At 37.7% G+C, this 13,960-nt stretch overlaps 2 protein-coding genes across 2 annotated transcripts; one reads left to right on the top strand and one right to left on the bottom strand.

Moving 5' to 3' along the window:
- The first annotated feature begins 4,852 nt into the window (after window positions 1-4,852).
- Window positions 4,853-7,918, top strand: LOC115921198. The gene is made up of 4 exons (XM_030978433.1): window positions 4,853-4,977; window positions 6,141-6,312; window positions 6,674-6,822; window positions 7,291-7,918. Exons 1-4 carry the CDS (start codon window positions 4,968-4,970, stop codon window positions 7,467-7,469), a joined length of 510 nt encoding a protein of 169 aa, XP_030834293.1. The 5' UTR covers window positions 4,853-4,967; the 3' UTR covers window positions 7,470-7,918.
- A 1,352-nt stretch (window positions 7,919-9,270) lies between these two features.
- LOC105442225 lies at window positions 9,271-11,616 on the bottom strand. Its single transcript, XM_030978432.1, has 3 exons — window positions 11,218-11,616; window positions 10,218-10,451; window positions 9,271-9,737 (listed from the first exon to the last, which is right to left on the bottom strand). Exons 1-3 carry the CDS (start codon window positions 11,520-11,522, stop codon window positions 9,572-9,574), a joined length of 705 nt encoding a protein of 234 aa, XP_030834292.1. The 5' UTR covers window positions 11,523-11,616; the 3' UTR covers window positions 9,271-9,571.
- Between the last annotated feature and the right edge of the window lie 2,344 nt (window positions 11,617-13,960).

The raw sequence follows: 13,960 nt of genomic DNA, 5'->3' as shown, positions 1-13,960 counted from the left end.
ACATGGGCAATACATATTTGAATGGGTAAAAGAAATTGTGTTTTTTGGAGATTGAAATCAATATATATACTGCCCATTCGCTTGTATAATAATGCGGATACGTTTGGGCAGGGAGGAGGGGCAATGTCATTGTTTGCCCCTAGCGGAATAATATTTAGATACGCCACTGTTTATCACTTTCGTCCGTTCAAACATGATTTTATAATGATTCTCCTTATTTCTGTTACCCGAATTTGACAGCAATTTGCCTGAATATGTTTGATATATTTACATCTTTAATATCGACATTATGAAGGATTCATGGTCATAAATTATGGCGCTTGTGGTCGCGTGACATCGTTCTGATACCGCGGACCGAAATAAACACATTTTTCGGGGCAATGTGGCAATGAAAATCGGCAACAATTTCTTTCTTCTTTGAGGTGGCCTTCGGTAGGGGCGGGTGGAGAATCAAATTCTGTGCATTTTATTATTATTACCTCTTTAATTATTACCACATGATAATGACGATTTTGAATCTGTGCATTTTATCATTTTTATTAGACCGTCTACTTTTGAGTACTACCATTACTTCATTAAGACAATAAAGAGCGTTACAGGTGAGTTTGCCCATAATCATTTACGCTATAGGTAGGACGAGTATCTTTAAACAATTGTGAATTAATTAACAATTGCACTGTTGATACACACAATGCAGTGATATAAACCACCGTATTGATTACAAGAATGGACGAATGAAGATATGAATGAATGAATAACATTACGAGCTAGATTATTTTAACACATGAAACTTTTTAATGTAAAGGTTGTATTTTGTATTTTGTAATTTGTATTTACATATAAAGATTCATGTTATTTGCCATGCTATTAAATTGGTAGGTACGTGTATATAACGATAATGACACCTGCTATAGAATGTTTTTTCAACAGTTATGACTAGGGCATAAAACAGTCGAGGAAACAACCATAATTCATGCAATATGACGCTAACTCAAGTACTTATCTTAGTTTTCTATATTATCCATTATGCATTCAAGCCCTTAATTGCACCTCATCAATTTCTATCATGATGATATCGTTAACTCTAACACGCCCTTCGTCAGTTCAATTTGTAAATTAAATACCTTTTCTTTCCTTGTGCATGCATGCTGAATCTTTCCTCTTTTTGTGTAGGCCTGTATTATTATAAAATAGGCCCATGTGATTACAAATATTCGTTTTCATAGTTGTAAATGTATAATTATCTCCTGAATACGGCTATGTTTACTCCCTTTTCCGGTTCTTCTTTTTCTTTATCACTTTTCTCTTCCCCCTCTCTCTCCATCGATCATTCTCTCACTTGCCAGTTCTATTTACAACCCTAGAAAATGGTGGTATACTTTATGCACGTATACAGCACGTTTAATGGCAATATTTGAAAGCATAGATGTGAATGAAAAATGAACAGATTCGATCCTTACTCTGGTGTAAAAATATACGACCCCCCCCCCTCTAAAAAAAAGCATTAGGTGACAAATGTGTGGAACAGAGAGGTCATGAGACGATTAAATGACTACTTTCGATTAAACTGTTTTTTTTTTTTTGTGTGTGGATAGGTCACGTCCCTATATGTGCCATGGGAACTACCGGGCAAAATGAACTCATCGAGAAGGCAAAAAATCATCTAAAAAAGCTCGGGGTCTATGACCTACCTCCGACTGATGCCTATCTCTCAGATGAGGAACAGTTGCCATAGGCGCCGGAAGTGGGGGGGCAGGGGGGGCAGTTGCCCCCCCAGTCAAAAAAGTGGGGGGGCAAAACGCATTTTTGCCCCCCCCAAAACGCCCCCCCCCCCTCCAAAAAAAAAAAAAAAAAAGCAGTAAAGGAATAAACATGGTTTGTATTTTTAACCCAAAAGAACATAACAATAATAAAAACCTGAATTAAAGCACATATACCATTCCATTCAAAGAAAAGGAAAGTTCACAGGAATTAAATTTTTATAAACATTGCGCATGCTACCTATACGGTTTATAATAGCGATACGCGCATATCGTGGACATATTGTGCGAGAATGGGAAAACGTGTCTGTTTTTTGGTTTTGTTATAGGGGTGAGAAGACATGAGCCCCTGAACGCTGGCGTACTGATGGGGGGGGGGGGTATATCTATACGATACCAGTGATTTACACATGTTGCTATTATGACATGATTTTCCGGTATTTTTTCTCCATTTTTTTTAAAGTCATACCTTTTTATGCGTTTGTTGGAAAATAAGAAATTCCCAAATTACAGTCGGGCGAAAAATACGCTTATTTAGAAGCCTTTATGACATGGTCTGCAAAGTGGCTGGGCTCGAGCCCCTCCCCCCTCACTTTTTGAAAAAGTATGTTAAAGAGAAAAAGAAAGAAAGACGGAGAGAAAAAATAAGTGACCTGCCAATGTCACAAATAAGGCATAAAAAATGCTCATCTGACCGTAATTAAATGCCTAAAACCCCAGAGCTTACGGGTGCTCCGCCCCCGGACCCCACCAAGGGCCCTAAGGCGGGCCCCTGGATGCTCATCTGACCGTAATTAAATACCTAAAACCCCTGAGCTTCCGGGGGCTCTGCCCCCTGGACCCCACCAAGGGCCCTATAAGGCGGGCCCCTGGATGCTCATCTGACCATTATTAAATACCTAAAACCCCTGAGCTTCCGGGGGCTCTGCCCCCTGGACCCCACCAAGGGCCCTATAAGGCGGGCCCCTGGATGCTCATCTGACCATTATTCAATACCTAAAACCCCTGAGCTTCCGGGGGCCCTGCCCCCTGGACCCCACCAAGGGCCCTATAAGGCGGGCCCCTGGATGCTCATCTGACCATTATTCAATACCTAAAACCCCTGAGCTTCCGGGGGCCCTGCCCCCTGGACCCCACCAAGTGCCCTAGGGCGGCCCCTGGTTGCTCATCTGACCGTAGTCAAATATTAAAACCTCTGAGCTTCTGGGGGCTCCCCCCCCCCTCTGGAACACGTCAATGGCCTTAAAGAGGCCCCTGGATGCTCATCTAACCGTAATTAAATACCTAAAATCCCTGAGCTTCCGGGGGCTCAGCCCCTTGACACCCTGCCGAGGCTGGACCCCACGCCAATTTACGCTCTACCTGATCGTTAATACTTCACTTTGAAAAACGTTCCGCGGGACCTGCATGTAACGTGTAAGACTGGTGGTGATGCAGATTTTTCGTCTGCCCCCCCCCCCCTTCCGAACGTTTTTTCTCATTACGTCACTGCCCTCGGAAGGTGAGCCCCCTGGAATGTTTGCCCCCCCAATCCCAAACTGCTTCCGGCGCGCCTGACAGTTGCAGTGGCTTGACCTCCTCCATGGATGCATGAAGAAAGGTGATATCTGCTGACCTAATACAGCTTTATTCTTTTCCCAGCTTTGAGCGGTTATGGAACCAAGGGAGAAAGGATGTCACAGAAGCACAGAAGAGACACGGAGAAGACATTAGAGAAGAAGAAGAAGCAAAAAAGTTACTCCGAGGTATAATTACAGACTTAAAGCAGGAACTCAACGAGTGCCGTGCAAGTCGCGGATGTTTATTTCACAGACTCCTTCTAAACTCACACATATGCAACACTCACTTATATGTATGTACCGGTATACATTTGTATATTGTGCTTTCCTGACATAAACCATAATGGACTTAGCTTTTTATGAATTTAAATCTTTTCTCTTTCTTTGAAATAAAGATATTGGAACAACAAGAACAACAGCAGAATCACAAGCGGCAGGGGTGTCATCATTATCAGAGTACGTAACTAATCTATATTTTATTTGAAAAGAAGACTTTGTTCTTGAAACATATTTGTGGCTTACACCCCGTTAATAAAGATTGCATGCCAGATCTGGAATTGAAAACAAGTCAGAAAAAGAGCTTGGAACCAGCGAGATTTTAACCTGCCAGCTACTGCTCCTCAGTGGCGACATTTTATGCCGCATTCGGGGGGTATATGATGTAGAAAAAATTGTGTGTTGTGTAATTTTATGTAAAATATTAAAAATAGATGTGTTTTTTTTACTCCATTATAACAATCATGGATTAATAATAATAATATAGTATTAATGACTGCTTTGAGAGAAATAGTTGTTTTATTACGCTCAAGGGAAGGTTAGAATTGTGCTATTCCCCGAGGCTTGCCGAGGGGAATAGCCCAATTGTAACCTTCCCGAGAGCGTATGAAAACAACTATTTCTCGAATATTAAAGCAGTCATTAATACTTTTATATGCCGAAAAAAAATAGACTAAAAAATAAAAAATAAAAAATACTTTTTTTTTGGTCGAAGATGAGATTCGAACTCTTGCGTACAAAAGGTGATGTGGCTAAAGTCAGCGCCTCAGACCTCTCGGCCATCGCGCGTTGTAAACATGTATGGCAGTTTTGTACAATATATACATTAAAATGGATTGAAACCGGCTTCGCGTGTGATGAATGCTTCGCAAAAGCTCCATATACGGACTCTTCTTTTACTTTTGCAATGCATATTGGCACGAACTTAGATCAAGATCTATCGGCAGATGTTGTTTTTTTGTTTTTGGAAGTTTATTTTCGTCTTCATGTCAACAATGCAAGATAAAATTGTCGGTAAGATCGATCGAGATTCAATTGTATTGAAATTACCGACCAATCCTTCGCACACATACGGCATCCTCCATCGCTCAAACCATTTTTTAAAGACCTTGACCGGAGCAGAGCATTATATAGACAAATTATATACCTACGGACTCGTGAATATTTACTGAATATGAAAATGCAAACTTCTCGAGATTCCACGGCCTCTGAAAGAAGTATTTAGCATCCGAACCCCAGGATTCACGGAGTGAGAGGGGCACCCCGGAGATTTAGTTTCGGCTGCGCTAGCCGGTGGCCGTTTCTACCCGTTTCTGATGACGTCATAACGTGTAGGTTATTTGGCCACTCGGTATTGCAGCTGGTTCTTCGCATGGTGGTCGGTATGTGAAGTTTTCTTCTCTCTTTTTTTGTTGTTGTAAATATCAATGTCGAAGCTGTATTTGGACATTTTACGATTAGAATGTTGACATTTTATATCTGTATTAATTTCACGCTACGTAATATGGAATATCAACCCCAAATTTCCACTAAATTAGATTGAAACGAATCATTTGCCCGCGCTGCTGGCTGCCTGCCTCGGTCTGCGATTGCACAACTTTCAGCAATCTATCGCTGAGCCTCGCGAGAGCACTCGGCCCGGCCGCGGCCTGACTTGCCGCGCCGTGTCATGCTGGTGGTCGTGGAATATTTCTCGAACAAAACTAAGTTTCGCTCGCTTTTATCGCACAGATAGCCTTTCCTTTTGCATGGTTTACCAGCATTAAATCAAAGAATTATTTAGATCTACATTGTTTTATTGTCTAGAATATAGTCTGTAAACAATGAAAAATAAGAAGAAGATGAAATGGAGATTTTGAAGAAGAATTGGGCCTAAAAAAGAAGAAAAAGAAAACTAGGTAGTTGGTAGAATCTAGGCCTTGGACTCGTGCCGCCCAGTGGCAGTGCACTGCAGTACAGTGAAGCCAGGAACTAAATTATTTTGAATTGATGTCAGAAATAACATGGGTGCCTCTTCTTGATACTTTCTCGTGATGAAAACACTGTTTTTATTCAAATCAAAATGGTCTAGAATCTAGAGTCTAGATCTAGTGTTGTTGCCAGGGATGATTATTAAAACAAAATCATCGGTCATTTGTTGTTGACTTTGCTTTTTTTTTTTTTATCCGACTACAGATTAACTTTGCTTTTTTTTCTTTCTATGAAACTAGCCTCAAGTTGTTCTTTTTGTTTGGATGTGGGTAAAATCCTTATTTATATGCATACGGTGTAATAATACTTTGAAGATGTTTGTCAAAATGCGAGCAAAATATTTACATTTATTTTTAATAATGTACATTCAAGTTTAATTTAGTTCAATTTTGATCATGACATTCATATTTTTTTTTGTGCAATTTTCTAAATGATTAATATTCATTGTGGAATGAAAAAATAGTTTTGGCGAAGGGATGAGATGCTTGGAAATGCCGAGATCATGATTGCTAACTATTTAAATGAACTCTCCTTCACCTTTACCGCATATATTATATTCCCAATCTTATTACAGGTACAAAGGTGTACGACAAGCTTCGAGAGGAATGGCTGAGGACCAGACTGATGAACGACATTGGGATGATGTCCCCACATGCCCAAACCAGCAAGGTTGAATCATTCCACAACATCCTCCTTCACTTTCGCCCCAAGTTGCTTGTATACTCATATCAAGGGATGAAGTGCAGGTAAATTAGGCAATTAATTCATCAACATTATGCTCCCCTAATATAAATTTAACAAGAACGTCACAGAGGGCAGTGTTGTTTCTTCTTCTTCTTTTGAATTTGATTTTATTGGTTTTATGTTTTAAAGTTATTATTTTCTTTTTGTTATAGCCAGGTTCTTTCTATTTCATATTTTTTTTTTTTTTTTTTTTTTTTTATTTATTATTTGTAACACATGCTTTTTACACTAACTCTTGCCTTCACTTATTGGAGAGTAGGTAACGAGTTTATGATGATAGACATTACATTACCAAAAAGATAAAATCAACTGTCACAAGTATGTTATTCATGTGACCTTTATTTTTAACTTCACTCTTTTCAGATTATATTTGGCTGTCCTACATTGGAACGAAAATTGTGATAGAGCCCAGGCTGTTGATGCCGAAGGGAACCCAGTGTACAGGTTGAAGTATCCACGCTCGAAGGAAGGAGGCCACACAGTGGAGAGAGTGCTGACAGCTGGCACATGTGGTAAGTAGCCACATGTCTAGTGAATGATATCAATATTCAACAAAAGAGCTCAATTATATATAGAAATCTTTTATTACTTCATGATCAATAGAATTCAAATTAGTAGATTCTTGTGGCCTATATGCCCTTAATTTAATCTGTTGATTAAATTGATAATTATAAACATGTATTGGGTTACTTTCTGCAAATGTGTAATATTGAATAGCAAGCAGAAACAGGCATATATGTCAGTCCCCAAGTCAGTGAACTACCTATTCAGCAAAGAACATGTGCATGCCATTGGTATTTGATTGGTCATCCACCTACAAATAGTGTGTAAAATTAGGTAATTCAATATTTGTGAGAAAAAGAGTTTTCTCTTCTTATGTTCTTATTTTTCTCTTTTCCTTTTTTCCTCTTATCAAAATGTATTTTTTTAACACCGTACAGATGAATTTTCAAGGTATAGTTTTGGATTTTATCTTGTAGGTTATGTGAAAGCCCTGATGAGAGTTGTCGTAGAACTGGTGGAAAACAGGGAGCAGCTCAGAGACAACATGGAGGAGCTACAGCCTCAACCAGCACGGAGTGCCTCTCATCATCACCCCGACAATGGAGAAGCCGTGCAAGCTTTTGAACAACATCATCGCTTTGGCGATAGAAACTAGTTCTTTTGGTGATAGAAACTATGATGAATGTGTCAGCTACCTGAACATTAACCACTGATTGTTTTATTTCAGTACAAGACATGTTTTTCATAGACCCTAAATTATGTTTATGCCAGTATAATTATGGAGAGTAACGTGGAAGTACTCTATGCAAGTGAGTAGTGGATTCCGATTCTATGTGAGTGTAAAGCACTAGAAACTTGTCTGTAAGCTTGTACATACTTACACAAGCCAAAGTCCATGGTACACATCGATAGTCATTGGTTTTAATAGGTAAAATACTTATTAAATTTGTAAAACTTACATTTTTAGTTCAATTAAAAACAATTTCTGAAGCATATGCACTAGATTTTCATAAACACTAAGTAAATCACTGTTGATCATGAATTTGGCACCAAATATAATCTGATTTTTCTCACAGTCCTTCATCTTGGCCAATGCTTTTTGCTTCTTATTTGTAAAAAATAAAAAATTAAAAAATGCATTTTTTTTCTTCATCTAAACTGTTCTTATTCAAGAACCATTTGATGTATTGCACCAGATATGACTTTATTTTTTGTTTTTGATTTTTTCCCTTTTCTGCCGAGGTGAATTGTGTTATTCATTTTCAAAGTTAGTAGTTTTAAAGATCATGCCATATTATCACAGAAGAGGAAACATTGTGATGATACTTCATCGCATCCATACTTTTTTTCCTAACAGCGGTTTCCTGTTTGTCCTAAAACCTGGTTATAAAAGATTGAAAAATAATCATCCTTGCAGATATAATAAAAATAGTCATCTATCCTGTAAACTTTACATAAAATAAGGATGAATGTAATGTACATGTTGCATCAAAGTTTTTGTTCCAATGGTGCATCATTTTGAAATATATTGCACAAACAGAGAAGAAAATGATTGGAGGGAAAAACCGTCAATGGGATGTTCTGAGAATATTTTGAGCAAAGGTAAACAAAAATTCATCTAAAGGAACACAAATCTTGTTTGTTTATTTCTATTATAGGTGTCTTGTAGGAAGCTTCATAATTTAAAGATGGAAATTGCTGTGAAAATGAGAGTGAGATAGAGAATGTGAAGGAAGAAGAGGGATAAAGATAGATACCAATAGGGATAGAGTGAGAGATGTGAATGTGATGGATGGAAGAGGAGAAAGAGAGATTGTGAAAGAGTGAGAGATGGGAATGTGATGGATGGAAGAGGAGAAAGAGAGATTGTGAAAGAGTGAGAGATGGGAATGTGGAGGGTGGAAGAGGAGAAGGAGGGACAGAGTGAGAGATAGGAATGTGGAGGGTGGAAGAGGAGAAGGAGGGACAGAGTGAGAGATGGGAATGTGGAGGAGGAGAAAGAGAGGAGGGACAGAGTGAGAGATGGAAATATGGAAGAGGAAACAGAGAGAGGAAGTGGGATAGAGAGATGGGAATGTGGAGGGTGGAAGAGGAGAAAGAGAGAGGAAGAGGGACAGAGTGGGAGATAGGGTTAAGGTTTATCCTTTTTGGGAGGATAGATTTGATGCAAAATAAAGGATTTCCTGGATTTATTACGATGCTTACCATTTATCACACATTTGAAATTTCGTCAACCGCAATTCCCTTCTCTTACTCTCATTATTCCTCTGTCTATCTTTGTTGTGTCCATGCTGTTATTTCTCTTTCTCTCAATTTCGTTTTCTCTTTCAATTTCATTTTCTCTTTCTCTCCCCTTTTCTGACTCGGCAGGTTGACTGTATATGAAATGCTCAAATTATTAAAACAAATTACATTGCAGGGTGTATAACAAAAGAGAAGGAACAAGGCATGTTGTGTTTTTTTTTGTTTTTTTTGTTGTTGCTTGTTTATATAGATTTCAACATTCTTCCTCATAAGAAATCGTTGCTTGATCACAGTTTTGCAAAAGTTCGAATATCAGCTCTTGGAAATTAGAATCAAATGTCGAGATCAAAGTTCATAGCAACCATACCATCATGAGAAGTTCAAACAATAGTATTTGTGATGAATATGAAGATGAAAGCCGATGATCACAAATAACGTACAGAAGATGGCTGACAATCACATAGAAGATGACAGTCATTCAAAGTTCGCAAGACAATAGTTGATGTTACATCCTCATCTCAACCGACGCAGGATGGTCCCTTTGTACTGACCACGTCCATCAGGATACGCTTCCATTATTGAGGCATGGACACATGCTGGCAGTTGCACCCTGATGTCCTTCCCGAGCCAGCCCCAACACCATCTCACGACTTTCCTGTAGGCCACATACCTGTATTTTCTGTAAAATAAAAAGCAATAAAAAAATTTCATTATTTTTCTTAGGATAGATGATTTGATGTCAAAATATTAATTCTTTATTAATTAATTCAGGAAAATAAAAATGATTAAAAAAAACTAAAATGACCAAGGGTTAGTCATTGTTTGTCGGGCGGTGGGGGGCAACATTCAAAATCGCATATAAAGTTTGTGTTTCATAACTACAGATCATTGGGGGGGGGGGGGGTAACATGCTAAAACTCACAAACCGGTGGTCATTCTTGCCTATTTGTATACATTTCCTGAAAAAGTGCCCCGAAGCACCTGCAGATAAGGCAGCTAGTACACCAGTGGTCACCAGGCAAGAATTTTGGTCAAAACTAGTAATTCATCTTGCGGTGACTCAATTCGTTTTGAAAAGTTTCACCCAATAAACTTTCAAAATCAATCCATTTATTTTTTAGCCCTTGCCAAAATGATGAAAAGGAGAAACATAACTTACTCATTGTTCCTGTCCCCAAATGCTTTGGCTGCTCGGCGCCACCTATCTGTGTACTCCATCCATCCGATGTACAATGTTGTCGCATTTAGGATGGCCGGCTCAAACTCCTCAGAATCCACCAGACAACTTGAACCCTGTCGATCAGCCTCTGCCTTGACCTCTGCAATTTCCTGACAACAGACACAATCACCTTCATTGAAAGATGGAGGCACACGACATCTTCCACATGTACACCTTGAAATACAGAAAGATTCAAACAAAAATCAATACACCTACTATAATTTTATAAATATTTTATTACAGCTTCCTGATAAATATAAAAATGACATCGTTCTCGTAGTCGTAGTATGGTAAGAGTGCCCAAGGCAGTGCCTATGTCTGCGCACCCACGTAAATGCGCGATATTTATAGAACAAAACATCAAACTGACACCAATTTTCAATCTTAACCTCAACAATTCATTTAGATACCAAAATTTGTGAAAATAATTGGGAAGATTAAAAATGCGTTTTAGCAAGTTTCATTTGCCACCCTGAAAATTTCAATCATTGTCAAAAAAGAAAAGTCTGAACAGGGGGTTGTCCCTGGTATGAAACTTCACTGTGCTTGATTGAATTGCGTGCAAAATAGTGAGTGCGCAGATATGGGCACTTTTCAGTTTTGCTACACAAAATGACGAGCCCGTCTGAAATTCGTTAAAAAAAATTGTTCTTGTGAATAATTTGTCGAGTTTTTTTGTTTCAGTAATCATTAGAATATGAAGAACGGAATAACAATGATGATTCTAAAAATAATATCTTACTGTGTAATGAAATCGAGGTCGAATTTTAGGTGCGCAGACATAGATCTAGAGAATCATTTTAACAAGTTAACTTTAGAATTAGACATGCCATTTATGACCGAGTCTAGAGATCTACGGTATTTGATTTCAATTTGGGGGGGGGGGGAATAAATATTTAGAATGCACAACAAATTCAATAAGCTTATAAGTCTTAATTACCAATCCTCGACATTTTCATGAAGCCGATTTGCGTTGTTGGCCCTTCCAGCATCGCCAACATTTTGCCCAGGTTCACCACGAGGTAAAGGCTCATACTCCCACTCGACGATACGCCCGTGTTCTCCGGCGTCTGCATCACTTGCATCGCTGTCGGTATCACTGCTGCTGCCAGTACTGTCCGGACTGTCACTACTACCACTGACACTGTCATTTTCACCGCTTTCCCCGCAACTGCCATCCTCCTCACACTCAAATTCCATAACTAAATCATCTTGTGCATCTGCCCTGACGACTGGGGTAGCCATTCTCTTTAGAAAGACTTCTCAAAACTTCTCAAACTTCAATCGATAAAAAGCAGAAAGGATTCACGGTAGCCTACGCAAAATCAATGTAGATCTCGAACATCGCGCGGCGAAGAATTACAGCAAACAATTCAAGTCTACACGAAATGACGTCACCCAAGTCCGTGCGGCGCGGGGGCTCTTGACCGAGGCGAATTTGGGAGGGGGCGGCAGTTGTACTGTAATTTTCATTTTTCTCAGTAATGAAAGGGTATTTAATTTTTTCTTTCTTGTATTTGTATTTTGTGTTTCATTAGCCGTCTGTGGATGTATGGTTGTTTACGCTCCGGTCAAGGTCTTTAACATGTAAACAGTCAGTCCGCAACGCCCGCGATAATTGAAGAAGGGAAAGGAGTTAGGTCGTTTACATGTCAAGGGATGTCTTAAATTATCGTTACTCTAAATGAAAGAGTACAAATTTCCCTACAGATTAGTGCAATTTTTTTTGGAAAACATTTCATAGTGACATAGTCCTTATGAATAATTGTTGAAATACACGGGGTTGTCACCTCACAATTTCCTATACATTTGTCATAATGACCAATGGGGCCTATCTCATATTTTAGCTGTGAAAATGTAAGCTGTGCTTTTAAATGATAAATAATGTTTATTGTGGTATATTTTGATACAAAAATATATTGAATCGCGATATATGACTGATGGTGAAGCAACAACATCACCAACTCACTCATTTGAATATTCATGAGCACTGATCAAGAAATGTTTACTGAAATTTCAAAAATTTGTCCCAACTTCCTTATTTCATTTCATTTTTATAATTTTTTTTTTAATTTAAAATTCAAACTTACAAATATTGAATAAACTTAATAGAGTCTGAATCATAAACCTACACAAATTTGGAATTAACATTAATAACAGCTTTCAGTTCACAGGCCTATGAATATCATTTCGATTAAAAAAAAATTCTCTCCTTTTCCCCCTGATGGGATGTAACCCAAAGAAAGAATTGCACTCACCACCTCCCCCTCTCTCTCATTCACACTCTCTCTCCTCAATCTTTCCTTTCTCCCACTTATTCATTTGATATCTTTTGGAATCATCCAACCATCATTATTAAGTTGTTACAGTCACTACCATATCACTACTGTCATCAGTTCTCACAAACGCCAACTGTATTTCTTCAGTTCTCAGCACAATCATCATTCTCTAATAATACCACAGCTATTATTAATCCCACCCCTTCAATGCTCATCTTTACCACAAATCAAATAAATTCAATTTAAATTATATGAAGAGAAACGTATTAAATAACACTGAAATATTGATGTTCTTTTTTTTTTTTTAATCTCATAACAACACTTTGTATCAGAAGTCTCAGAAGTCTTCTCAGATCATTTTGTTTTTCAGTTGTACTTGAATTTAGAAAATTTATTTCACAAGGAGTCATAAAGTAATGTACATGACAATGTACATTACAAACATGTAAAACAAATACTAAGACATGAAATATATAAAGAAACTACAGGAATTTCATAATGCATATTTATCAAAGGATACATTTTTATATATTATATGGTGGTTCAAAATAATCACATGAAGTGTTTTAAAATTTCTATTGCATGGAAAGCATTAATAGTTTCTAGCGGGACTATCTACATCCAGCAAAAGAGAAAATGCATGCAACTTTATTAGAATATACAGATGATAGTTTATTCTAATTGCAGTCACAATAGCATAGAATATATTTTAAGTTTGAGTGTATTGATAATATAGAATAATTCTAAATACATGAAAATTAATTAAAGAAAAGATGAACCAATCAATAAAGAGTTCCTGTTTGTAAAAAAAAATATATATATACTGTCAATGCACATGAGAAATACTAGTTATGAGAACAGATTCCTCAAAGAAGTAAGCAAAAAAAATAATAAAATAGAGTTCAACCTCTTTAGAGTGATGTTGATGAATAAAGCACTAATAATATCATGTTATAAATGGAATCATGTTATAAATGGAATGATTCCTATGAACAAGCATAGAAATTGTTGATCTTCATAATAATAATACTAACAATGATAATAATAACAATAATAATAATAATAATAATAACAATAATAACAAGACAAATGCGACTGTGTCTCCTATATGCCTTCGCCTTTATAAAACCAGTAATTTCAGAAATTGACCTCTGTGACCTATGACTTTTCACCTCATTACATCAAAAATCTAGTCAGCTCAAGTTTAAAGTTCATATCTCAAGGGGTTCTTGAGATATCGTGATAACGAGGCCAATACCTGGAATAACATAATTTGACCCCTGTGACCCTTGACCTATGACCTACATACTCCAAAATCTAATCAGATCGTCTTCCTATGGTCATACATACTATCCTCATGTTAGAAGTTTATATCTTAAGTGGTTCTTGAGATATCGCGTTGCG

Source organism: Strongylocentrotus purpuratus, unplaced genomic scaffold, assembly GCF_000002235.5.
Source record: "Strongylocentrotus purpuratus isolate Spur 01 unplaced genomic scaffold, Spur_5.0 spur5_scaffold_1, whole genome shotgun sequence".
Taxonomy (NCBI): Eukaryota; Metazoa; Echinodermata; class Echinoidea; order Camarodonta; family Strongylocentrotidae; genus Strongylocentrotus; species Strongylocentrotus purpuratus.
Note: the sequence above shows the minus strand (reverse complement) of the source record. Positions and strands in the feature narration are given on the sequence as shown.